Genomic DNA, 26,538 nt, shown 5'->3' on the forward strand with positions numbered 1-26,538 from the left:
TCAAAATTCTACACACAATACCCCATAATGACAATGTGAAAGTTTTTTTTTTTTTTTTCACAAATATATGAAAAATATATATATATGTATAAAAGTATTCACAGCATGTCACTTTTTACACATTTTGTTATGTTACAGCCTAATTCCAAAATGGAATAAATTAAGTTTTGCCCTCAAAATTCTACACACAATACCCCATAATAACAATGTGAAATTTTTTATTTTATTTTTTCACAAATTTATTAAGAAACAGGAAAAAAAACATGTATAAAAGTATTCACAGCATGTCACTTTTTACACATTTTGTTATGTTACAGCCTTATTCCAAAATGGAATAAATTCATTTTTGCCCTCAAAATTCTACACACAATATCCCATAATAACAATGTGAAAGTTTTTTTTTTTTTAATTTCACAAATGTATATATATATATATATATATATATATATATTAAAAAAAAAAAAAATTATAAAAGTATTCACAGCATGTCACTTGTTACACATTTTATGTTACAGCCTTATTCCAAAATGGAATAAATTAATTTTTGCCCTCAAAATTCTACATACAATACCCCATAATGACAATGTAAAAGTTTTTTTTTTTTATTTCACAAATTTATATTAAAAAAAAATGTATAAAAATATTCACAGCATGTCACTTCTTACACATTTTGTTATGTTACAGCCTGTTTACAAAATGGAATAAATTAATTGTTGCCCTCAAAATTCTACACACAATACCCCATAATGACAATGTGAAAGTTTTTGGGTTTTTTTCACAAATTTATTTAAAAGAATAATAAAAAAAAAACATGTATAAAACTTGTTCACAGCATGTCACTTTTTACACATTTTGTTATGTTACAGCCTTATTCCAAAATAGAATAAATTCATTTTTGCCCTCAAAATTCTGCACACAATACCCCATAATGACAATGTGAAAGTTTTGTTTTTTTAAATTTCACAAATTTATAAAAAAACGAAGGGAAAAAAAACATGTATAAAAGTATTAACAGCACGTAACTTTTTACACATTTTGTTATGTTGCAGCCTTATTCCAAAATGGAATAAATTCATTTTTGCCCTCAAAATTCTACACACAATACCCCATAAAGACAATGTGAAAGTTTTTTTTTTTAATTTCAGAAATTTATATATATATATATATATATATACTTATATATATATATATATATATATATATATATATATATATATATATATATATATATATACTTATATATATATATATATATATATATATATATATATATATATATATATATATATATATATATATGTATAAAAGTATTCACAGCATGTCACTTGTTACACATTTTATGTTACAGCCTTATTCCAAAATGGAATAAATTAATTTTTGCCCTCAAAATTCTACATACAATACCCCATAATGACAATGTGAAAGTTTTTGGGTTTTTTTCACAAATTTATTTAAAAGAATAATAAAAAAAAACATGTATAAAAGTATTCACAGCATGTCACTTTTTACACATTTTGTTATGTTACAGCCTTATTCCAAAATGGAATAAATTCATTTTTGCCCTCAAAATTCTACACACAATATCCCATAATAACAATGTGAAAGTTTTTTTTTTTTTAATTTCACAAATGTATATATATATATATATATATATATATATATATATATATATATATGTATAAAAGTATTCACAGCATGTCACTTGTTACACATTTTATGTTACAGCCTTATTCCAAAATGGAATAAATTAATTTTTGCCCTCAAAATTCTACATACAATACCCCATAATGACAATGTAAAAGTTTTTTTTTTTTATTTCACAAATTTATATTAAAAAAAAATGTATAAAAATATTCACAGCATGTCACTTCTTACACATTTTGTTATGTTACAGCCTGTTTACAAAATGGAATAAATTAATTGTTGCCCTCAAAATTCTACACACAATACCCCATAATGACAATGTGAAAGTTTTTGGGTTTTTTTCACAAATTTATTTAAAAGAATAATAAAAAAAAAACATGTATAAAACTTGTTCACAGCATGTCACTTTTTACACATTTTGTTATGTTACAGCCTTATTCCAAAATAGAATAAATTCATTTTTGCCCTCAAAATTCTGCACACAATACCCCATAATGACAATGTGAAAGTTTTGTTTTTTTAAATTTCACAAATTTATAAAAAAACGAAGGGAAAAAAAACATGTATAAAAGTATTAACAGCACGTAACTTTTTACACATTTTGTTATGTTACAGCCTTATTCCAAAATGGAATAAATTCATTTTTGCCCTCAAAATTCTACACACAATACCCCATAAAGACAATGTGAAAGTTTTTTTTTTTTAATTTCAGAAATTTATATATATATATATATATATATATATATATATATATACAAATGTATAAAAGTATTCACAGCATGTCACTTGTTACACATTTTATGTTACAGCCTTGTTCCAAAATGGAATACATTCATTTTTGCCCTCAAAATTATACACACAATACCCCATAATGACAATGTAAAAGTTTTTTTTTTTTATTTCAGAAATTTATATATAAAAAAAAAATTATAAAAATATTCACAGCATGTCACTTCTTACACATTTTGTTATGTTACAGCCTGTTTACAAAATGGAATAAATTAATTGTTGCCCTCAAAATTCTACACACAATACCCCATAATGACAATGTGAAAGTTTTTGGGTTTTTTTCACAAATGTATTTAAAAGAATAATAAAAAAAAAACATGTATAAAACTTGTTCACAGCATGTCACTTTTTACACATTTTGTTATGTTACAGCCTTATTCCAAAATAGAATAAATTCATTTTTGCCCTCAAAATTCTGCACACAATACCCCATAATGACAATGTGAAAGTTTTGTTTTTTTAAATTTCACAAATTTATAAAAAAACGAAGGGAAAAAAAACATGTATAAAAGTATTAACAGCACGTAACTTTTTACACATTTTGTTATGTTACAGCCTTATTCCAAAATGGAATAAATTCATTTTTGCCCTCAAAATTCTACACACAATACCCCATAAAGACAATGTGAAAGTTTTTTTTTTTAATTTCAGAAATTTATATATATATATATATATATATTTATATATATATATATATATATATATATATATGTATAAAAGTATTCACAGCATGTCACTTGTTACACATTTTATGTTACAGCCTTGTTCCAAAATGGAATACATTCATTTTTGCCCTCAAAATTATACACACAATACCCCATAATGACAATGTAAAAGTTTTTTTTTTTAATTTCACAAATTTATTTAAAAAAAAACATGTATAAAAGTATTCACAGCATGTCACTTCTTACACATTTTGTTATGTTACAGCCTATTTACAAAATGGAATAAATTAATTGTTGCCCTCAAAATTCTACACACAATACCCCATAATGACAATGTGAAAGTTTTTGGGGGGTTTTCACAAATTTATTTAAAAGAATAATAAAAAAAAACATGTATAAAACTTGTTCACAGCATGTCACTTTTTACACATTTTGTTATGTTACAGCCTTATTCCAAAATGGAATAAATTCATTTTTGCCCTCAAAATTCTACACACAATACCCCATAAAGACAATGTGAAAGTTTTTTTTTTTAATTTCAGAAATTTATATATATATATATATATATATTATATATATATATATATATATATATATATATATATATATATATATATATATATATATATATATATATATATATATATATATATATATATATATATATATGTATAAAAGTATTCACAGCATGTCACTTGTTACACATTTTATGTTACAGCCTTGTTCCAAAATGGAATACATTCATTTTTGCCCTCAAAATTATACACACAATACCCCATAATGACAATGTAAAAGTTTTTTTTTTTAATTTCACAAATTTATTTAAAAAAAAACATGTATAAAAGTATTCACAGCATGTCACTTCTTACACATTTTGTTATGTTACAGCCTATTTACAAAATGGAATAAATTAATTGTTGCCCTCAAAATTCTACACACAATACCCCATAATGACAATGTGAAAGTTTTTGGGGGGTTTTCACAAATTTATTTAAAAGAATAATAAAAAAAAACATGTATAAAACTTGTTCACAGCATGTCACTTTTTACACATTTTGTTATGTTAGAGCCTTATTCCAAAATGGAATAAATTCATTTTTGCCCTCCAAATTCTACACACAATACCCCATAATGACAATGTGAAAGTTTTTTTTTTTAAATTTCACAAATTTATAAAAAAACAAACACATTTTTTTTTTTATAAAAGTATTCACAGCATGTTACTTTTTACACATTTTGTTATGTTAGAGCCTTATTCCAAAATGGAATAAAATAATTTTTGCCCTCAAAATTCTACACACAATACCCCATAATGACAATGAAAGTTTTTTGTTTTTTTTCACAAATGTATAAAAAAACAAACACCATTTTTTTTTAAATTAAAAGTATTCACAGCATGTTACTTTTTACACATTTTGTTATGTTACAGCTTTATTCCTAAATGCAATAAATTAATGTTTACCCTCAAAATTCTACAGACAACCCCCTATAATGACAATGTGAAGGTTTTTTTTTTTAAATTTCACAAATTTATAATAATAAAAAACCCGCGACCCCGAAGGGAATAAGCGGTAGAAAATGGATGGATGGATGGATAATAATAAAAAAACATGTTTAAAAGTATTCACAGCATGTCACTTTTTTTTACACATGTTGTTATGTTACAGCCTTATTCCAAAATGCAATAAATTCATTTTTGCCCTCAAAATTCTACACACAATACCCCACAATGACAATGTGAAAGTTTTTTTTTTTTTAAATTCACAAATTTATAAAAAAACAAACAAACAAAAAATGTATAAAAGTATTCACAGCATGTCACTTTTTACACATTTTGTTATGTTACAGCCTTATTCCAAAATAGAATAAATTCATTTTTGCCCTCAAAATTCTACACACAATACCCCATAATGACAATGTGAAAGTTTTTTTAAATTTCACAAATTTATAAAAAAACGAAGGAAAAAAAAACATGTATAAAAGTATTAACACCACGTCACTTTTTACACATTTTGTTATGTTACAGCCTTATTCCAAAATGGAATAAATTCATTTTTGCCCTCAAAATTCAACACACAATACCCCATAATGACAATGTGAAAGTTTTTTTATTTTTTTATTTCAGAAATGTGTATATATATATATATATATATATATATATATATATATATATATATATATATATATATATATATACATATATATATATATATATATATATATATATATATATATATATATATATATATATATATATATATATATATATATATATATATATATATATATATATAAAAAATGTATAAAAGTATTCACAGCATGTCACTTGTTACACATTTTATGTTACAGCCTTATTCCAAAATGGAATACATTCATTTTTGCCCTCAAAATTATACACACAATACCCCATCATGACAATGTGAAAGTTGTTTTTTTTTAATTTCACAAATTTAAATAAAAAATTAAATTTTTTTTATAAAAGTATTCACAGCACGTCACTTTTTACACATTCTGTTTTGTTACAGTCTTATTCCTAAATGGAATAAATTATTTTTTGCCCTCGAAATTCTACACACATTACCCCATAATGACAATGTGAAAGTTTTTTTTTTTTTTAATTTCAGAAATATATATATATATATATATATATATATAAAAAAAAATGTATAAAAGTATTCACAGCATGTCACTTGTTACACATTTTATGTTACAGCCTTATTCCAAAATGGAATACATTCATTTTTGCCCTCAAAATTATACACACAATACCCCATAATGACAATGTGAATTTTTTTAATTTTTTTATTTCATAAATTTATTTTTTAAAAAAAACATGTATAAAAGTATTCACAGCACGTCACTTTTTACACATTTTGTTATGTTACAGCCTTATTCTAAAATGAAATAAATTCATTTTTGCCCTCAAAATTCTACACACAATACCCCATAATGACAATGTGAAAGTTTTTTTTTTTTATTTCACAAATTTAAATAAAAAATTAAATTTTTTTTATAAAAGTATTCACAGCACGTCACTTTTTACACATTTTGTTTTGTTACAGTCTTATTCCTAAATGGAATAAATTATTTTTTGCCCTCGAAATTCTACAGACAATACCCCATAATTACAATGTGAAAGTATATATTTATTTTTTTTCACAAATTTATTAAAAAAAACCAACATGTTATCAAGTATTCACAGCATGTCACTTTTTACACATTTTGTTATGTTACAGCCTTATTCCAAAATGGAATACATTAATTTTTGCCCTCACATTTCTACACACAATACCCCATAATGACAATGTAAAAACTTTCAGCATACAAAGAGCCATTTGAGCCCACCAAATAAAACCCACTTGGAGCCGCAAACTCCTAAAATGACGATAACACCACTTATAGTTTCACTACGAAATAGCATTTATGAAATCAGACACTAGACAAAAAAAACAACGCCCAGTTTTTCAGTCGACTCCATCTGGGTATTTTTTCACAAATGCGGTGTTTGTTCTGGAAATGTCTACATTAGTTTTTTTGTTTTGATTGCTATTTTCTCCCCACATATTGAGCTCACACATGAACCAACCTGTGAAGGCAAATGAATCTGTCCATGAAGCATTAAAAAAATGTTGTATTTTCTCTCAAATGCTAGTTTACCGGATGTTAAGTTAAGTTAAAGTACCAATGATAGTCACACACACACTAGGTGTGGCGAAATTATTCTCTGCATTTGACCCATCACCCTTGATTACCCCCTGGGAGATGAGGGGAGCAGTGGGCAACAGCGGTGGCCACGCCCAGGAATAATTTTTGGTGATTTAGCCCCCAATTCCAACCCTTGATGCTGAGTGTCAAGCAGGGAGGTAATGGCTCCCATTTTTATAGTCTTTGGTATGACTCGGCCGGGGTTTGAACTCACAACCTACCCATCTCAGGGCGGACTATTGACCGCTAAAAAACAAAACAATTGCTTGGCAACAAAAGATGACACGTAGGGGCTGTGACATACATTTCCATCGACAAAATATTAAAATATGTTTTATTTATATATTACGAGATCGCAGAACTCTCCAAAATAACAACTGTAAGATTAAAATGAACTTAAGAAAATAAAATAGCCATTATTTATTGAAATGGCCTAAGGCAGGGATGTCAAAAGTGCGGCCCGCAGGTCATTTTTTCATGGCCCATTTTAAAATACAATTAAAAAAATAAAAAACATAAAAAGTGGTATGAAAGACCAAACAGGTGAAATATAACAAGAAAATGTTGCAATGTTCACTCTAATAACACAAAGCTGCCATGCAGGCTGTTTCTTTCTTTAAAAAATAATAATAAATCAAAATCAATGTTATTATGAATTATTGACCTATCCAAGGCTCCAATTACGTCACATTAAATATTGCACTTTGAGATATTTTTTGGGGAAAATGTTGCATATTTTGTGTTTGCCATATAAAGAATTGAGCTGTTTTTTTTTTTAAAGAAGGGCCTAAAACGAACAAACAAAAAACATAAACAAAAATACAACGTATAATTGACAGATAGATCTGAAGTTGATCTTGAGATTATTGTGTTAAAAGTAAACAGTAAAAAAAATGTATAATTTATTTTTTAACACTTTAATGAGTAGGACCTTTTTGGTTCCCCAATAATTTTTGTGTGATTTGTTTTTAAGTGTCATCGCTCAAAAAATAATAATGAAATAAAATCAATGGTGTTATGAGTTATTGACCTTTTTAAGGCTCCAATTAATATATAATCTGAAATATTCCATTTAAAAATTTTATTGGGTGAAAATAATGCATATTTTGTGTTTTTTCCATTAAAAAACAGGGTTTTCTTTGACAAAAAGAGCATAAGACTTAAATCTTTAAAAACTTTATATTGACACATAGACCTAATGTTGATCTAAGGATTTAAAGGCCTACTGAAAGCCACTACTACCGACCACGCAGTCTGATAGTTTATATATCAATGATGAAATCTTAACATTGCAACACATGCCAATACGGCCGGGTTAACTTATAAAGTGACATTTAAAATTTCCCGGGAAATATCCGGCTGAAACGTCGCGGTATGATGACGTATGCGCGTGACGAAGTCAGTTTAACGGAAGTTATGGTACCCCGTAGAATCCTATACAAAAAGCTCTGTTTTCATTTCATAATTCCACAGTATTCTGGACATCTTTTGCAATTTGTTTAATGAACAATGAAGGCTGCAAAGAAGACAGTTGTAGGTGGGATCGGTGTATTAGCAGCGGACTACAGCAACACAACCAGGAGGACTTTGTTGGAGAGCAGACGCGCTAGCCGCCGACCTCACCTTGACTTCCTACGTCTCCGGGCCGCCAAACGCATCGGGTGAAGTCCTTCGTCCTTCCGCCGATCGCTGGAACGCAGGTGAGCACGGGTGTTGATGAGCAGATGAGGGCTGGCTGGCGTAGGTGGATAGCTAATGTTTTTAGCATAGCTCTGTGCGGTCCGGTTGCTAAGTTGCTAAGTTAGCTTCAATGGCGTCGTTAGCACAGCATTGTTAACCTTCGCCAGCCTGGAAAGCATTAACCGTGTATTTACATGTCCATGGTTTAATAGTATTGTTGATTTTCTATCTATCATTCCAGTCAGGGGTTTATTTTTTTTGTTTCTATATGCAGTTAAAGCACGATGCTATCACGTTAGCTCATAGCTAAAGCATTTCGCCGATGTATTGTCGTGGAGATAAAAGGCACTGAATGTCCATTTCGCGTTCTCGACTCTCATTTTCAAGAGGATATAACATCCGAGGTGGTTTAAAATACAAATCCGTGATCCACAATAGAAAAAGGAGAAAGTGTGGAATCCAATGAGTCAGCTTGTACCTAAGTTACGGTCAGAGCGAAAAAAAATATGTATTTCACTGCATTCTAGTCCTTCACTCTAACGTTCCTCATCCACGAATCTTTCATCCTCGCTCAAATTAATGGGGTAATCGTCCGAATCGCTCTAGCTGCGTTGAAAACAATAGGAAAATATGAGGGAGTGAACAACTGACAACGTCACGCTACTTCCGGTAGGGGCAAGGTTTTTTTTTATCAGAGACCAAAAGTTGCGAACTTTATCGACGTTGTTCTCTACTAAATCCTTTCAGCAAAAATATGGCAATATCGCAAAATGATCAAGTATGACACATAGAATGGATCTGCTATTCCCGTTTAAATAAAAAAAATTCATTTCAGTAGGCCTTTAAAACTTGAATAATAATAAAAATAATAATACTGAATAATGACACATTTTTTATATTTTTTTTACCAAAACCTTTTGGGGTCCCTGGGATTAAGCCTGAGTGGAGGCCTAAATGTATATTTTTTATACATGTATTGGTTTTTAAAATAAAAAAATATCAAAATGGCCCCCGCTTGCTTTGATTTTTCAGTGTGCGGCCCTCAGTGGAAAAAGTTTGGACACCCCTGGCCTAAGGGATGTATTTTCCATCCATTGTTTGGGTAAAACCCCATCATTGCTCATCTGTGCATGTTCTTTTCAGTTTCATATTAATACAAATATTTAGAGAATAAACCGAGTCGTTGAGTAGAATAATTAATCAGAGTAGAAGGTTCAATTAATCGTCATTTGGATTTTTGCCCAAATGTCCCAGCCCTAAAATGTAAAAAGAAATGCATGATGTGAACTCACTTTGTGTGCAGCAGCACTCTTTAAAAGCACCTCTGAGAAGCTTTTGATACAAATGTAAGTTGGTAAATGTATGAGAATGTAAGCTGAGCAGTGTGACAAAGTGCTGGTCAAGGTCATTGTGTCTGCAGCACAGAGAAGTCTGATCCAACATAAACACTTCTGACACTATTTGTGCATTTTTATTAACACTAGAGAAGTGGAAAACTGCTGCAGTTACGAGCGAGCAGAAATGAAATCCATGTTTTTTGCAATATCTAAAAAGGAGTGGCGGGCCGTGCGTTTCCCACCTAGGCCTTCTGTGATCTGACATGACCATTTCTGGAGAAATACTATACAGAAACACATTTACGCACTACTGGGCATTGAAGCACATCAACAGTGTACAAAACGGGTTATTTTCTGGCGTATTTAAAAATAGAATAAACCCGCATCAGCAATTAAAACTTATTTGGTACTGTCAAAATTAAAATGGTAAAAAAAAACATTAAACGTGAAAAATAAAGAAACAAAATATTTGAACTCACAATTTCTAGCACCTATTCGACGCCGTATAAGCCAGTGGTGCCGCTCGTCGTCGGCTTATTCGAGTGGAAATGGCGAGCATTTCATCGACAGAACAGCCGAGCTAGCTTCCGCTTAGTTGGCCGACGTGGTCTCACAGTAATAATAATAATAATAATAGATTTTGTTTGTAAAAGCACTATACATTGAGCAAACAACCTCAAAGTGCTACAGTGCATAAAAAAAAACAAAAAACTAGAACAGCCTAATACCGTATATTTCGGAGTATAAATCGCTCTGGAGTATAAGTCGCACCGACCGAAAATGCATAATAAAGAAGGAAAAAAACATAAGTAGCACTGGAGTATAAGTCGCATTTTTTGGGGAAATCTATTTGATAAAAGCCAACACCAAGAATAGACATTTGAAAGGCAATTTAAAATAAATAAAGAATAGTGAACAACAGGCTGAATAAGTGTACGTTATATGAGGCATAAATAACCAACTGAGAACGTGCCTGGTATGTTAACGTAACATATTATGGTAAGAGTCATTCAAATAACTATAACATATAGAACATGCTATACCTTTACCAAACAATCTGTCACTCCTAATCGCTAAATCCCATGAAATCTTATACGTCTAGTCTCTTACGTGAATGAGATAAATGATATTATTTGATATTTTACGCTAATGTGTTAATAATTTCACACATAAGTCGCTCCTGAGTATAAGTCACACCCCCGGCCAAACTATGAAAAAAACTGCGACTTATAGTCCGAAAAATACGGTAGCTAGAACTAGCACACATATCTAAAAAAAAAAAAAAGGCTTTTTTAAAAAGAAGGGTTTTTAAGCCTTTTTTAAAAGCATCCACAGTCTGTGGTGCCCTCAGGTGGTCAGGGGAAGCGTTCCACAGACTGCAACTTGTGATTGGATACTCACTTTGGAGTGACAAGTGAGTATCCAATCACAGTCTGGTTAACATCAGGCTACCTAGATAGGCTATAGGTGATCTGATTGTCTATCAACTGTATGTGTTCTCAAATGTCACATCCAACGTGAGGCCAGATAGAAGGCCTTAACGACAACAACTCCTGATCTGATTGGCTATGGCAATTATCTATCAACTGTATGTGGCCGTTCACTTACAGTGCACACACATTGTTGATTCTGAAGGCAGATTTGGTACAGCATGGCAACATAAGCTAGCTGAATTCTGATTGGCTAACAACTCTCATTTAAAAACAACAGCACTGCAAGGAGCATAATATCACATGAAGACAATATGAATACTTTTACATATTTAGGGAAAGTAAATAACTTGTATCTTTAATTATGATGATGATTCCTGGTTATGTCAGGCCAGCAGGCACACCACTGGTAAAAAGCTTTTAAATGTTAGAAAATGTGACTTTTTGACGACAAAATGAGAGATGGATCAGATTGACTAATTGATGGTTTGCTGTGTTAGAAACGTAAAGTGCGGCCCACCACCGTGCGAGTCAGCTCTGCCGTGCTCTCCATCCTGGTCGGCTGCCTCATCTTCCTCGCCGTGCCCACCGTGGTCTTCCAGGAGTCTGAGGACTGGTCCTTCCTGGAGTCGCTCTACTTTGTGGTCATCACGCTCACCACCGTGGGCTTTGGAGACTTCGTGCCAGGTGTTTGAACTCAACACTGCAGATATACCACACCTAAATATGTTGTCTGTTAAATGGCCTGAGGGGAAAATGGTCAGGAAATGTCAAAGACTGTCACTTTTGACATATTTGAATGTGTGTGTGTGTCCAGATGGGAGTCATGCGGGCGGGCTCTTCTTCAAACCTCTGGTGTGGTTATGGATCGTGTTTGGTCTGGCCTACTTTGCCTCCATCCTCACCATGATTGGCAATTGGCTGCGTGTGCTGTCCAAGAAGACCCGCGCTGAGGCGAGACACACACACACACACACACACACACACACACACACACACACACACACACACACACACACACACACACACACACACACACACACACACACACACACACACACACACACACACACACATATTCATGTATTTCTGACCTTCTTGAGACCTGAGGAAAATGCCTCCCTCTTTAGGACCAGCCTTTCTAGATATATAAAGACGTGTATTTACAACATTAATAATATATACATACTATGCAAATATAAAAAAGCTTGTTGGAATTTTTACAAGAAAAAGGTCACAATTTCACAAGAAAAACTTACTGTAATGAAAGTCGTAATTTTACTCAATGCAAGTCAAAATTTGACAAGAAAAACTGAACCTTTGTGCAATATTATGATAAAAGTTTGAATTTTGCTCAATAACAGTCGCAGTTTGACGAGAAAAGCTTAAAATTTGGGCAATTTTATGAAAAGAGTCGTCATTCTACTCGACCAAAGTCACAATTTTATAAGAAAACTTTAACATTTTGGCAATATTATAATAGTAATCGGAATTTTAATCGGCAAAATGATGACAAAAGTCATCATTTTACTCCAAAAAATGTCAGTATTTTACAAGAGTAACAAAAAAAATGGCAATGTTGTGATAAAAGTCAGATTTTTTTATGACAAATGTCACCATTTAGCATTAAAAAATAATAATTTTACATAAAAAAGTAATAATTTTACATTAAAAAGTAATAATTTCACGAGAAAATATTGCAATATTACAGAAAGAATATGAGAAATTGTTCCCAATTTTATAAGAAAAAAGTCGACACATTGTGAGAAAAAGACTGCTTTTAGTTCATTTATTATTTTTGGAATTTTTTGTTTGTAATTGGTTTTTAATCTTCATTATTTACTTCAAGTTATTACAGTATGTCTCTATATACATATTTATTTATTTTTATTAATTAATTTTTGACAAATGGTGCGCATTTCAATTTCTTACACACACTTGTTATTTCATATGTTGACCAGAGGGGGAGCACTTTTAAAAGCAACACACCTTTCTGGGACTACCCTCATTGTGACATTTTGATAGAGGTCACCAGTAGGGATGATGTTCGAAACCGGTTCTCCCGGTTGCTCGATGAGAAAAGAATCGTTCGATAAGAAAAGAACCGATTCCATGGACTCGAATCCCTTTTTGAGAACCGGTTCCCGTTATCGAGGCCACTATAGTAAAGAAAAAGAGTTGGTTCTTTATTCAAATCCCTGGGAACAAATCCCGTCCCACAAGAAATGCCCTGTGGGACATCACAGGAAATTGAGCTACATCATTTCCTGTGATGTCACACAAACAGCAAAAATAATGGACCGGAAAAAACGCCTCAAGGCATGGCTCACAGAGACAGCTTGTTTTTGTGTTACTGTATATATAAGTTTTTCTGAAAAATCCCACTTAATATACTTTGGGTAACAACAGTCAATATTTATTTATTTTATTTTTTTAAAGGTGTAACAGTCAATATTTATTTATTTATTTTATTTTATTTTTTTCTTATAAAGTAAAAGTGAGCTTTTGTTAAACCAAATATTGTGTTTTTTTTTCCATACACAACAACCTATCTGGATTCGATAAGAGAATCGATAAGGAATCGGTTCGATAAGAGGATTCGATAATGGGCTCGAACTCGATAATTTCTTATCAAACATCATCCCTAGTCACCAGCAGGGACCATGATTTATGTCATCACTTGATCACACCTCCTCATATGGAAGATACTTTTACTTCTTCGTGTCTCAAGAAGGCTAGAAATACAAGAACACACACACACACACACACACACACACACTTACAGTATCACACAATTAGGAGCATTACATGATCATGTAGATTTGAGTTTATGATTCATCCCAACTATTCTGTTATGAAGTTTCTACCAGGGAGGACTCAAAGTAATCCCTTTAATCATCTTTCGTTGATTTGATTCTTGAACAAAACCCCCAATCTTGCAAGATTTTTTTTTTTTAGTTAAGGTCAAAAATACTAATTTTTGACATGTGTAATATTTGTGGCAAGTCAAATGTTCCTGTTAGGGTTTGGGTACTTTTATAGGGATTCAACTCTGGTACTACTGGGGACCGATTTAGTTCAAATTAAAAAGGTGCCATATTTGAAAACCCGTCTCGTCCGATTGCAGACTAAACACTTGGCGAGGAAACAATCAAAGCGGACTCAGCCAAACCGCCTCTCTGTAATGTTGCTGTTTTCAATACCAACCAAGCAAGTATGCCTGATAAAAGACGCTCAAACGTAAAGTAAGGCTCCGCTTTTCTCAAATGCGCTAGCTTGATGCTAATTTACATTGGCCGCTGTTTAGCATTAGCGATTTTACATGGCAATTTCAACACTTCCAGCTTTGTTAATGAAAACTGCAACTAAGATGCACGTTACAGCCAAACAGCTGCTGTGTAATAAGTAGGGATGAAAGTAATTTGAATGACAATAAAAGGAAGTCTAAGTATACCAAGTACCGGTATTTTTTTTTTGGTACCGGTTCCTAATTAGGTTGGTTAAGATTCTGGACAAATGACAGGGCTATTGGTCTTTTTTTTTTACTCACAAACGCCGCTACCGCGCTTCGTCAACCGTCCTCATAGCGATCCAGTCATGCACAGGCCAGCATGAATAAACATGTAAATAATATAATCATCCAACAAAGCAAGATGGCATCAGCTGACAGGTCTCTAGGGCAGTGTTTTTCAACCTTTTTTTTTAAAGAATACGGAGGCACACCACCAGCAGAAACGTTAAAAAATGAAAACTACCAGGGTTTTTTGTTTTTTTTTAGTTGTTTTCCTGTGTGTAGTGCTTTTCGTTCCTGTCTCGCGCTGTTATTTTAGTGGCTTTTCCTGTTTTGTTGGTGTTTTCCTGTAGCAGCTTCACGTCTTCCTTTGAGCGATATTGCCTGATCTTTTTTTGATTGATTGAAACTTTTATTAGTAGATCGCAAAGTACAGTACATATTCCGTACAATTGACCACTAAATGGTAACACCCCAATAAGTTTTTCAACTTGTTTACTTGTCCACGTTAATCAATTCATTCTGCTTTGTATTGGCAATCAAGACTATTTCATTTGTGCGGGCGCTTTCCTTCTTTGTGGGGACATTGTCGATTGCCATGTCATGTATGGACACACACTGTAAGTCTTTGCTGTCGTCCAGCATTCTGTTTTTGTTTACTTTGTAGCCCGTTCAGTTTTACTTACGTTTTGCATGCTTCAGTGCCTTTTCCTAGCGGGATTTGCCTTTTGTTCATTTTCTGTTTTAAGCATTACCTACCGTATTTTTCGGACTATAAGTCGCAGTTTTTTTCATAGTTTCGCCGGGGGTGCGACTTATACTCAGGAGAGACTTATGTGTGAAATGATTAACACATTAGCGTCAAATATCAAATAATATTATTTATCTCATTCACGTAAGAGACTAGACGTATAAGATTTCATGGGATTTAGCGATTAGGAGTGACAGATTGTTTGGTAAACGTATAGCATGTTCTATATGTTATAGTTATTTGAATGACTCTTACCATAATATGTTACGTTAACATACCAGGCACGTTCTCAGTTGGTTATTTATGCCTCATATAACGTACACTTATTCAGCCTGTTGTTCACTATTTTTTATTTATTTTAAATTGCCTTTCAAATGTCTATTCTTGGTGTTGGCTTTTATCAAGTAAATTTCCCCAAAAAATGCGACTTATACTCCAGTGCAACTTTTACATGTTTTTTTCCTTCTTTATTTATCATTTTCGGCCGGTGCGACTTATACTCCGAAAAATACAGTACCTTTTTTACCTGCACGCTGTGCTCTGCATATTGGGATCACGACAAACCATCCTCGACGCATTTTGACTTCTACAAAGCAATTAACTACCAACATAGACTTTTTTTAGGACTTAAAAAACATGTGTTGATAACAGACTTCCCTGCTGTGAGATGTTACATGATGTTGGTGGTGCACAATAAAAAAATGCATTTTGTCCACATCTTTATTTACACCAATTACATATAGTAGCAATAAGCCAGGGGTGTCCAAACTTTTTCCTCTGAGGGCCGCACACTGAAAAATCAAAGATAGCAGGGGCCATTTTGATATTTTTTATTTTAAAAACCAATACAATATATGTATAAAAAATATACATTCAGGCCTCCACTCAGTCCAAAAAATATAAAAAATGTGTCATTATTCAGTATTATTATTTGTGTTATTATTCAAGTTTTTAAATCTCTAGATCAACATTAGGTCTATCTGTCAATATAACATTTTTTTTTTATTTAAATTGTATGCTCTTTTTGTCAAAGAAGACCCTTTTTTTTAATGAAAAACACAAAATATGTAATATTTTCACTCAATAAAATTTTTAAGTGGGATATTTGAGATTATTAATAAAAGGAGCCTTAAAAAAGGTCAATAACTCATAACACCGTTGATTTTAATTCATTATTATTTTTTGAGCAATGACACTTAAAAACTAATCACACTAAAATTGTAGGGGATCCAAAAGGGTCCTACTCATTAAAGTGTTAAAAAATAAATTATATATATATATTTTTTTTTACTGTTTACTTTTAACACAATAATCTCGAGATCAACTTCAGATCTATCTGTCAATTATAAGTTTTATTGTTGTTTATGTTTTTTGTTTGTTCGTTTTAGGCCCTTATTTTTAAAAAAAACAGCTCGTTTTTTTACATGGCAAACACAAAATATGCAACATTTTCCCCCAAAAAATATCTCAAAAATATTTAATGTGACGTAATTGGAGCCTTGAATAGGTCAATAATTCATAATGACATTGATTTTGATTCATTATTATTTTTTAAAGAAAGAAACAGCCTGCATGGCAGCTTTGTGTGATTAGAGTGAACATTGCTACATTTTCTTGTTACATTTCACCTGTTTGCTCTTTAAATACCACTTTTAATGTTTTTTTTTTTTTTTCAATCGTATTTTTAAAATGTGCCGTGGGGCCGTTAAAAAATGACCTGCGGGCCGCACTTTGGACACCCCTGCAATAAGCATACCGATGAATACCGATATCGATATTGTTATCGATAAAATCCAAACTATAGTCATCCGTAGTAATACATACAATACTTAAAGTATAAACACTTTGTAGGGCACGACAAACGACGAGGCTGGCATTTTCAGCCGCGTACCAAAGACTACTTTCCTACTAAGCAACACGTACACCAGTGGTCCCCAACCTTTTTGTAGCTGGGGACCGGTCAACGCTTGAAAATTCCTCGACTGATGGACTAATAACATCATGTGGTTTATTTTGTACATATGTAGCATCATCTACAAAGATACAAAGAATTGTTATGGCGACATCCAGTGGACACATTTAGAACAGCTGTTTCTTTCATTCAAAAATTTCAGGTTAATTTTTATACTTAGCAAACTCATCCCGCGGGCCGGATAAAACCTGTCCGCGGGCCTGATCCGGCCCTGGGGCCGTACGTTTGACACCCCTGGTCGACACAAACTATATGATTTTTCTGAGTGACTGATTGAAACAAAAATGAAATAAAAAAGTAACAAGAGTTTTTAAAATTGATTAAGAATTGTTACAAATAAGAATCGCGATTCATTCGAAAATCGAGGTCACATGATCTTACATTTCTACAATTATTGATTATGCAGTGATAAAATGAATGATAAAAAATGTGATAATTATCATACGTCTGGCAACGCTGGACACTGCAAAAACTGAGAAAAAAAATATTTATATATTACATTTTTTGGACTAACACATTTTTTTTTAATCAATCTGTTCATTTTAAGTAGGGATGTCCGATAATGGCTTTTTGCCGATAGCCGATATTCCGATATTGTCCAACTCTTTAATTACGATACCGATATCAACCGATACCGATATATACAGTCGTGGAATTAACACATTATTATGACTAATTTGGACAACCAGGTATGGTGAAGATAAGGTCCTGTTTTAAAAAATTAATAAAATAAAATAAGATAAATAAATTAAATACATTTTCTTGAATAAAAAAGAAAGCAAAACAATATAAAAACAGTTATAGAAACTAGTAATGAATGAAAAAGAGTAAAATTAACTGTTAAAGGTTAGTACAGCACAATCATGTGTGCTTACGGACTGTATCCCTTGCAGACTGTATTGATATATATTGATATATAATGTAGGAAGCAGAATATTAATAACAGAAGGAAACAACCCTTTTGTGTGAATGAGTGTAAATGGGGGAGGAATGTTTTTGGGTTGGTGTACTAATTGTAAGTGTGTTTTTTATGTTGATTTAATTAAAAAAAAAAGTTTTTAAAACGATACCGATAATTTAAAAAAAACGATAACGATCATTTCCGATATTACATTTTAAAGCATTTATCGGACATCTCTAAAACTAGTCATGGGTACCAATTCCAGGTACCTGGGAATGGATACTTTACATTTTCGGTACTTTGGTGTGTGTTAATAGTTTGTTCATAAAATACATTTCAAAAAATGAGTGAATTATGACAACTGTTATATCTCCTTTTCTTATGACATGTCTGAGTCTCATTAGCAAGTATTATAAAGTAGACTTTGCATGCAGTTGCTCCTCCGAGACCCTAGAAGGCAGTAGTGGACCGGCTCAGTAGAAAAGTAGTCTTTGGTACTCGGCTGAAAATGCCAGCCTCGTCGTTTGTCGTGCCCTACAAAGTGTTTACACTTTAAGTATTGTATGTATTACTACGGATGACTATAGTTGTTTTTTTTATATATACCAATATCGATATCGGTATTCATCGGTACGCTTATTGCTACTATATGTAATTGGTGTAAATAAAGATGTGGACAAAATGCATTTGTTATTGTGCACCACCAACATCATGTAACATCTCACAGCAGGGAAGTCTGTTACTGCTTTTTAAGTCCTAAACAAGTCTATGTTGGTAGTGCAGTTGTTACATCCTCATCTTGTGAAGACCACACACATATTTATCTGCACAGACCTTTTACATAATACATCAAATATATCACATGAATTAGGGCAAACTGGAGCGTGCTACCTGGCTGCCACCAGCAGAGGTGCTGTTGAGTTTTTTGTGTAGAAGAAGAAGACAATAAATGTAACATTGAGCAAACGTTTGTCATGACACTTTCTCTAAAACCGTATTCACCTCCTAAGCATTTTGCCAGGAAACTGTCATGTATTCAAGTGTTTGTACATTTAAACACATGTTAAAAAGGTTTTATGAATATTTAAGAGACTAAAAACTCCATAGTTGTGTGATATTGTGTTGATAGCTGTCAGGATCAAACACTGATGACATTTATTAAACAGACAAGAAGCAAGGAATCATGCGGAGAAAGAGTTCAATTTTACTCATGAGGAGAGACGTATTGGGCTGTACACTCAGTTACAGTTCCAACCTACGCTCTAAGGTACAGTCCCACGTGCTCCTCTATTTATTTGGGAGGTCCCTGGTTACATCACTGAGGCTGCTTTTGAAAGAAGGGGGTTAATCTCAGCAGCCCCAGTTAGACACAATATATGACTATTCAGAAATGCAAATGTGCTGACACTCGTAATATCACCCTATTTCTGCCTTGTCTGAGTCAAGGTACTCGATGTTCGCCCTTGGCAGTAAGCAGGCCGGGTCTGGACACAAACACTGATACGAGACGACTCGCAATCCATGATTGCAAGTTGTCCCTTTGCACAGATAGAAAAGTACAACTTCAGCACAATTGATAATAACCATAGCAACGGCCTTTAAGCATAAGAGTTGTGTGATAACTTCTGCATAAGAATCTTGTACGGTTGTGAGGAACAAGTATGGTTGATGTTGTCGCACAGATGGAGGAGTTGCGAGCCCATGCCACAGACTGGACCCAGCACATGTCCAAGGACTTCCGCCTCCCCAACCCGCTGGAGTTCAACGACCCCTTCCTCCTGCAGCGCCGCCGCTGGAAGCGCAGCGAGCGCCGCCGCATCCGCCGCGGAGCCCAGGGCACGCTGGGATACCGGCAGAGGGGCGGGGCAGAGAACGGCCACCTCCCCAACCACTGGGCCGGCCTCTCCGGCTCCATGGGCCGCCTGGAGGTGCTCGGCTCCTCCCTGGAGAGGAAGATGATGTCCAAACCTCGGTCGCGGCTCAGCGCTGCCGGAGTGGGAGGCGGGACCATTCCTCGAGCCAGGCCCGCCGAGCCCGGTTTGCAACAGCAGGTGGGGAGGCGGTCCTTACCTCACCTGCTGCTGCGGTCCTTCTCCATGCCCGTCGCTAACTCCGCCTCCGAGCTGGACTCTCCAGAAGCGGCCGGGCGGGGAGGCTCCCTCTCAGGATCCGAGTCGCCCTTCGACTCCAGGTCTGACATCTCCTCCGCGTCCTCGTCTTTCTCGGATCTCCGCGGGTTCCAGGCCCGCCGTGCGGTGTGTGACGTCGAAGGAGGCGGAGCCTCCTCGCAAGACATGGCCAAGGAAGAAAAGAAACATTCCTCCCTCGCTCCTCTTCCTCCTCACCGTCCCAACATAGTCCTCAACGATGAGCCCTCAGGCGCCTGTCAGCTGCTGGACTTCTTCGGGGAGAACCTGGCCTACATCGACGAGTCCTCGGACACATTAAGCGAGCGCGCCCTGCCGGCCGAGGAGAGGAGGAGACGAGCACGTAAGCCCAAGAAGAGGAGCGTGAGGAGGAAGCTGTCGCAGAGGTGGAGCCCCCTTCAGGCGAGGAGGCCCAGCAGCGACATGCAGCCTCCCTCCAATCCTCCTACGCCGCCTCCTGACTTGTCTGCGTCAGACCTGAACCACACAGACTCGCCGCCCGCACTCTGACACCTCCAGGGACACTTTTTTTTTTTAAACGACTTGTGAATGTTTTCCAGCTTGCACCTCAAGAAGCAGTCAAGTTTGTAGCATTATTCCGCTGCACTGTCACGTGACTTAGTTTTTTTTAATGCTGCCATTCGATGGTTAACACGCTTGCCGTCACGGTCAGGAGATCCTGGTTTGAATCTCTGTTGGTCTTCTTACTCCCACAGCCCACAAACATGCATGTTGTTGTTAATTGGAGACGCTAAATTGTCCGTAAGTCTGAATGCCTGTTTGTGATGTGTCCTGTGATTGACAGGCTGCCCAAATCAGCTGGGATAGGCTCCAGCTTATCGGTATAGAAAATGAATAAACATTGGTTCAGTGTTGCCAGTTTGTGTTAAAAAGGGTTGTCTTGCATCTTTTATTTTAAAAAATAATACTTAAATGGTGCGAAAACGTGTCAAATGTTGTGAAATGTCAATCAATACATTAATAACTAGCAAAAACAACAATCTGCCGGTTTTTTTTTATACAAAAACAATTTGGTTTTATCCATTGGTTACATGACAGTCGCATTTTGGAACCTAAAAAAAAATCACAAATATTTGCCTCAAAATGTAGGTTATTATCTTTTACCAAACATTGTTGTGTGCGTTGATAAAGTAACATTTTTAAGTGTATAGTGTGAGGCAGTATGTGCACGTACGCCCTCTCCTGGCTGTGAGCAGAATAGCAACTGACTGCATTCTAAGTGGGCGCTTTATTTATACATTTTTTATTTGGTCTGTTTCCATAACAGTCGCATTTTGACTCAAAATGTAAGTGTTTTCTCTTTTAAAAAAATAAAAGCATTTTAGTGTGAGCGTTGAAAACGAAACATTTTCAATGTCCAGTGTGAGCATGCGCGAGCCAATGACGTCATAACCGAAGAGTATATTGTGAGGCAGTATGTGCACGTACGCCCTCTCGTGGCTGGAAGCAGAATAGCAACTGACCGCATTTAAAGTGGGCGCTTTATTTATACATTTTTATTTTCTCTGTTTCCATAACATTTAGTCTCAAAATGTGTTTTCTCCTTTTTTAAAAACAAGCATTTTAGTGTGAGCGTTGAAAATGAAACATTTTAAATGTCCCGTGTGAGCATGCGCAAACCAATGACGTCATAACCTAAGCCCCCCAAAAAAAGGCGGCCCGAGATATCGATTTTGGCATTATCTTTTTTGTTTTTTAAATGTTTGTTTTATCCATTGGTTACATGACAGTCGCATATGGGAACCTCGAAAATCAGAAATATTTGCCTCAAAATGCGAGTTACTATTTTTTAACAAACGTTTTTGTGTGAGTTGATAAAGTAACTTTTAAGTGTATAGTGTGAGGCAGTATTATGCACGCACGCCCTCTCCTGGCTGTGAGCAGAATAGCAACTGACCGCATTCTAATCGGGCGCTTTATTTATACATTTTTATTTCGTCTGTTTCCATAACATTTTGACTCAAAATGTAAATGTGTTCTCTTTTTTTTAAAAAAACAAGCATTTTAGTGTGAGCGTTAAAAAAGAAACATTTTTAAATGTCAAGTGTGAGCATGCGCAGGCCAATGACGTCATAACCTAAGCAAAAAAGGCGGCCCGGGGTATCGATTCTGGCATTATCCTTATTTTTTTTAAATGTTTGTTTTATCCACGACAATCGCATTTTGGATCCTCAAAAATGACAAATATTTGCTTCAAAATGCGAGTTACTATTTTTAACAAACGTTTTTGTGTGAGTTCATAAAGTAACATTTAAGTATTTAGTGTGAGGCAGTATGTGCACGTACGCCCTCTCCTGGCTGTGAGCAGAATAGCAACTGACCGCATTCTAATTGGGCGCTTTATTTATACATTTTTATTTCCTCTGTTTCCATAACATTTTGACTCAAAATGTAAGTGTGTTCTCTCTTTTTTTTTTTAAAAAAACAAGCATTTTAGTGTGAGCGTTAAAAAATAAACATTTTTAAATGTCAAGTGTGAGCATGCGTGAGCCAATGACGTCATAACCGAAACGAAATGGCGGCCCGAGATATCGATTCTGGCATTATCTTTATCTGGCATTTATTTACGACGCTGTTAACGTGACCAGTACAAACATTTTACTTGTATATACATCCTTCATAAATTATGCTTAAGAAAAACTATTCAAATGACGCTTTTTTTAGTGAAGCATTCGAGGGTAGCGGTTCTTCGACAACAACAACAACGTGACATCGCCACCTGCTGGCGTGGCATGCGTATTACAAGGTGACTTATTGTGAAAATACACACTACTAACCATACATTAACATTACATCCTGGACTTAATATTCATGACACATTTGTGCTTTGTTTTAAAAACGTGCTATTTGGTTTTACACTGTATGACAAAAAATATTGAAAATGAATTTGACCTTTGCAACCTCATTATACTAAGTTTTATATTCATAAATGTAAGTTTCTCAACACCGGACCTGTTTTTTGTGCCTTTTAAAAAGAATTAGAACTCTCCAACAACCAAAAAGCTGTGAAAACGATGATGCTGTGTTCCAAATTTAAGTTTTTTACTGAAATTGAGTGAGCTTTGCACTTTGTTTGTTTGTTTTAAATATATATTTTGCATTCTATTTTACTTACTTTTAATTTACAACCCCCCGTACTGTTTTTGTACTTACTTTGATTATTATTTCTCAACTGTTTGTAAATGTTGATATTTATAAATAAAAGTTTACAAAATAAAAAAATAACAAATATACATGATATAACATCCATGTACACCAGGGGTGTCCAAAGTGCGGCCCGGGGGCCATTTGCGGCCCGCAGCTAATTGTTTACCGGCCCGCCACACATTCTGCAAAAATTGCAAAATTCATAATATTGCAAAAATTAAAAAAAGTGGAATGAGGTGAAATCTAACAAGAAAAAGTTGCAATGTTGACACAAAGCTGCCATGCAGGCTGTTTTTTTTCTTTTGTCTTTGTTTATTTTTCTTTTTTTTGCCACTGCTAAAAAAAAAAAGAAAGACTAAAAATCTATGTTATAAGGAATTATTACTTAAAAAGTATGACTTTAAAATGTTTTATGTGGAAAAAATATTGCATATATTGTGTGGTTGCCATATAAAAACATCAAAGTTTTATTTGACAAAAGAGCATAAAACAAACAAAATAATAGTTCAAACGTAAAATCGACAGATATATCTGAAGTTGATCTCGTAATTTAAGTGTTAAAAGTTTTTTAAAAAAACTAATAAAAATGTATCACTTTATGAGTGGGGGACCTTTTGGATCCCAAATATATTTAGTAGGATTTTATTAAGTTTTTCACTGTGATTACTCAAAAATATTAAAGACTTAAAATCAATGGTGTCCTGCATTATTTAACTTTTAAGGCTCTAATTACTAAATACTGCATATTTCAGTTTTACTATAAAAAACAAAGTTGTCTTTGACAGAAACCTTTTTTTTTTTTTTTTACTTTATATCAACCTCAAGTTGATATAGAGATTTACTGTAAGCGTTGTGATTTAGGGCTATATAAATAAAAAAATAAACGATTGATAAGCGTTAAATAATGAAAAAAAATAATAATTTGACTTATTTTTAACAGTTTAATGACTGAGACCCTTTATAGACCCTGGGAGCCCTAAAGGTTAAAAAAAAAAAAAATCCATATATTTTGTTAAGGTTTGAAAATGAAAAATATTAAAATGGCCCCCGCATGCTTAAATTTTTCCGTGTACGGCCCTCAGTGGAAAAAGTTTGGACACCCCTGATGTACACGATCGCCTCTCGGCGTAATGTAAAATAAAAGCATTGTACAGCCCTTACCTTTGGGCTGGTACCGAGGGCGACTGTGTTGACCAGTTTGACGCGTGTAAATGATAGAATGTCCAGTACTGTAGAACTGTGTTTGGATATGACAATCCGTTTATTCCAGCTATCTAAATTAAATCAAATGTAAGTTATATAACATAAAGTATGCTAACTTTGAATGGCACATTGTCACAGCATTGTCACGGCAAGACACGACACGTCACGTCACAAACACGAACACGGTCGAAAACTGTTTGTCCTCCAATCGCCCTGCCCGAGCTCACACCTGAACCTAATTTATGGAGGCTACCATGGTAACCGCACCATAGCAACAGTCCCCTCCCCCGTCAATACTTCCTGGTTCTTAACAGGAAGTGAGTGTAGCAGTCTGCCAAAAAAGGAAATTAAACATGCTGAACCCAACAATCAATTTAGAGAAAATAAAATAAAAACAATATAAACAAATAAGGAATTTTGGCTCCAACACTCCGGCCCCCAATTGAGAAGGGCAGGATGCCATGAACAATTCAAAATAAATAATGGAGCCATAAATAAACAAATAATAATCGTCTTTGAATGTGTGTTTTTTTTTTGTATTACACTTCAGCTTCTTGCAGCAAGCACATTTTTGTAAGTGGTCTGTCCAGTGTGCTTGTTTTAGTTTTGATTTTAGCAGAACGCACCAATCCTTTTTTATCTGGATAAGTCTCCATGACTCTTCCAAGTAACCAAGAGCCACGTGGAGCGGTATTGTCTGCAATGAGTACAATGTCATTTGGGACGAGGCTTCTTCTCTGTTTGCTCCACCTCTGCCGCTCCTGTAGCAAAAGGTAAGTACTCTCTTAACCAGCGTTTCCAGAATAGGTCAGAGATGTATTGGACTTGTCTCCATCTTCGTTTGAGATAGAGGTCTGATTTTTCAAATAATCCAGGTGGTAAAATTGGTGTTCCTTTCATGGTCAGAATGTGATTTGGAGTGAGGGCTTCTAGATCATTGGGATCCCCAGACAACCTTGTTATGGGGCGGTCATTCAGGATCGCTTCGACTTCACACAGCACCGTTTGAAAGCCTTCGTCATTCAGGGTTTGCTGTCGTAGAACTGATGTCAATGTTCGTCGGATCATTCTGATCAAGCGCTCCCATGCACCTCCATGGTGAGAGGCTGTTGGTGGGTTGAAGCTCCACTGTGTTCCTTCCTCCAGAAATGCTGACTGTACTTTGCTGTGATTTAGAGCAGCGAGTGCTGCTCTCAACTCCCTTTCAGCACCAACAAAATTGGTTCCATTGTCAGACCTTAAATGAGAGACTGGTCCTCTTCTACAAATGAACCTGCGTATAGCATTTATACAAGAATCGGTATCCAATGAGTAGGCGACTTCCAAATGAACTGCTCTACATGCCATACAGGTAAAGATAACCCCATATCGCTTTTCCAATGAACGACCTCTCTTGACCTCAACCGGGCCAAAATAATCAACTCCGACGTTGGTAAATGGAGGTAGGTCGGCAGCGATCCTCTCTACAGGTAGGTCTGACATCTTCTGTTCGCCCAATTGACCTCTATGGCGTTTACAGAAGACAGTTTGAAATGATTTTTCTGGTGGCTGCATTAGCACTTGTGATCCAATATTTCCTTCTTAGCCTGGAAAGTACATGGTTTCTCCCACCATGTCCCAGTTGTTCATGGATGT

The 26,538-nt window shown here is 34.5% G+C and overlaps 1 protein-coding gene across 1 annotated transcript in view; it reads left to right on the forward strand.

Annotated features, from left to right (window-relative positions):
* kcnk4a (potassium channel, subfamily K, member 4a) overlaps positions 1–21,794 on the forward strand; it is a 45,564-nt gene extending 23,770 nt beyond the window's left edge. The window contains exons 7-9 of the mRNA XM_062044234.1: positions 11,751–11,937; positions 12,068–12,204; positions 20,068–21,794. Of these exons, the coding sequence (XP_061900218.1) occupies positions 11,751–11,937; positions 12,068–12,204; positions 20,068–21,042 (1,299 nt within the window). The 3' untranslated portion in view covers positions 21,043–21,794. The remainder of the gene's footprint in view (positions 1–11,750; positions 11,938–12,067; positions 12,205–20,067) is intronic.
* Positions 21,795–26,538: the final 4,744 nt, after the last annotated feature.

Source organism: Entelurus aequoreus, linkage group LG04 (genome assembly GCF_033978785.1).
Source record: "Entelurus aequoreus isolate RoL-2023_Sb linkage group LG04, RoL_Eaeq_v1.1, whole genome shotgun sequence".
NCBI lineage: Eukaryota > Metazoa > Chordata > Actinopteri > Syngnathiformes > Syngnathidae > Entelurus > Entelurus aequoreus.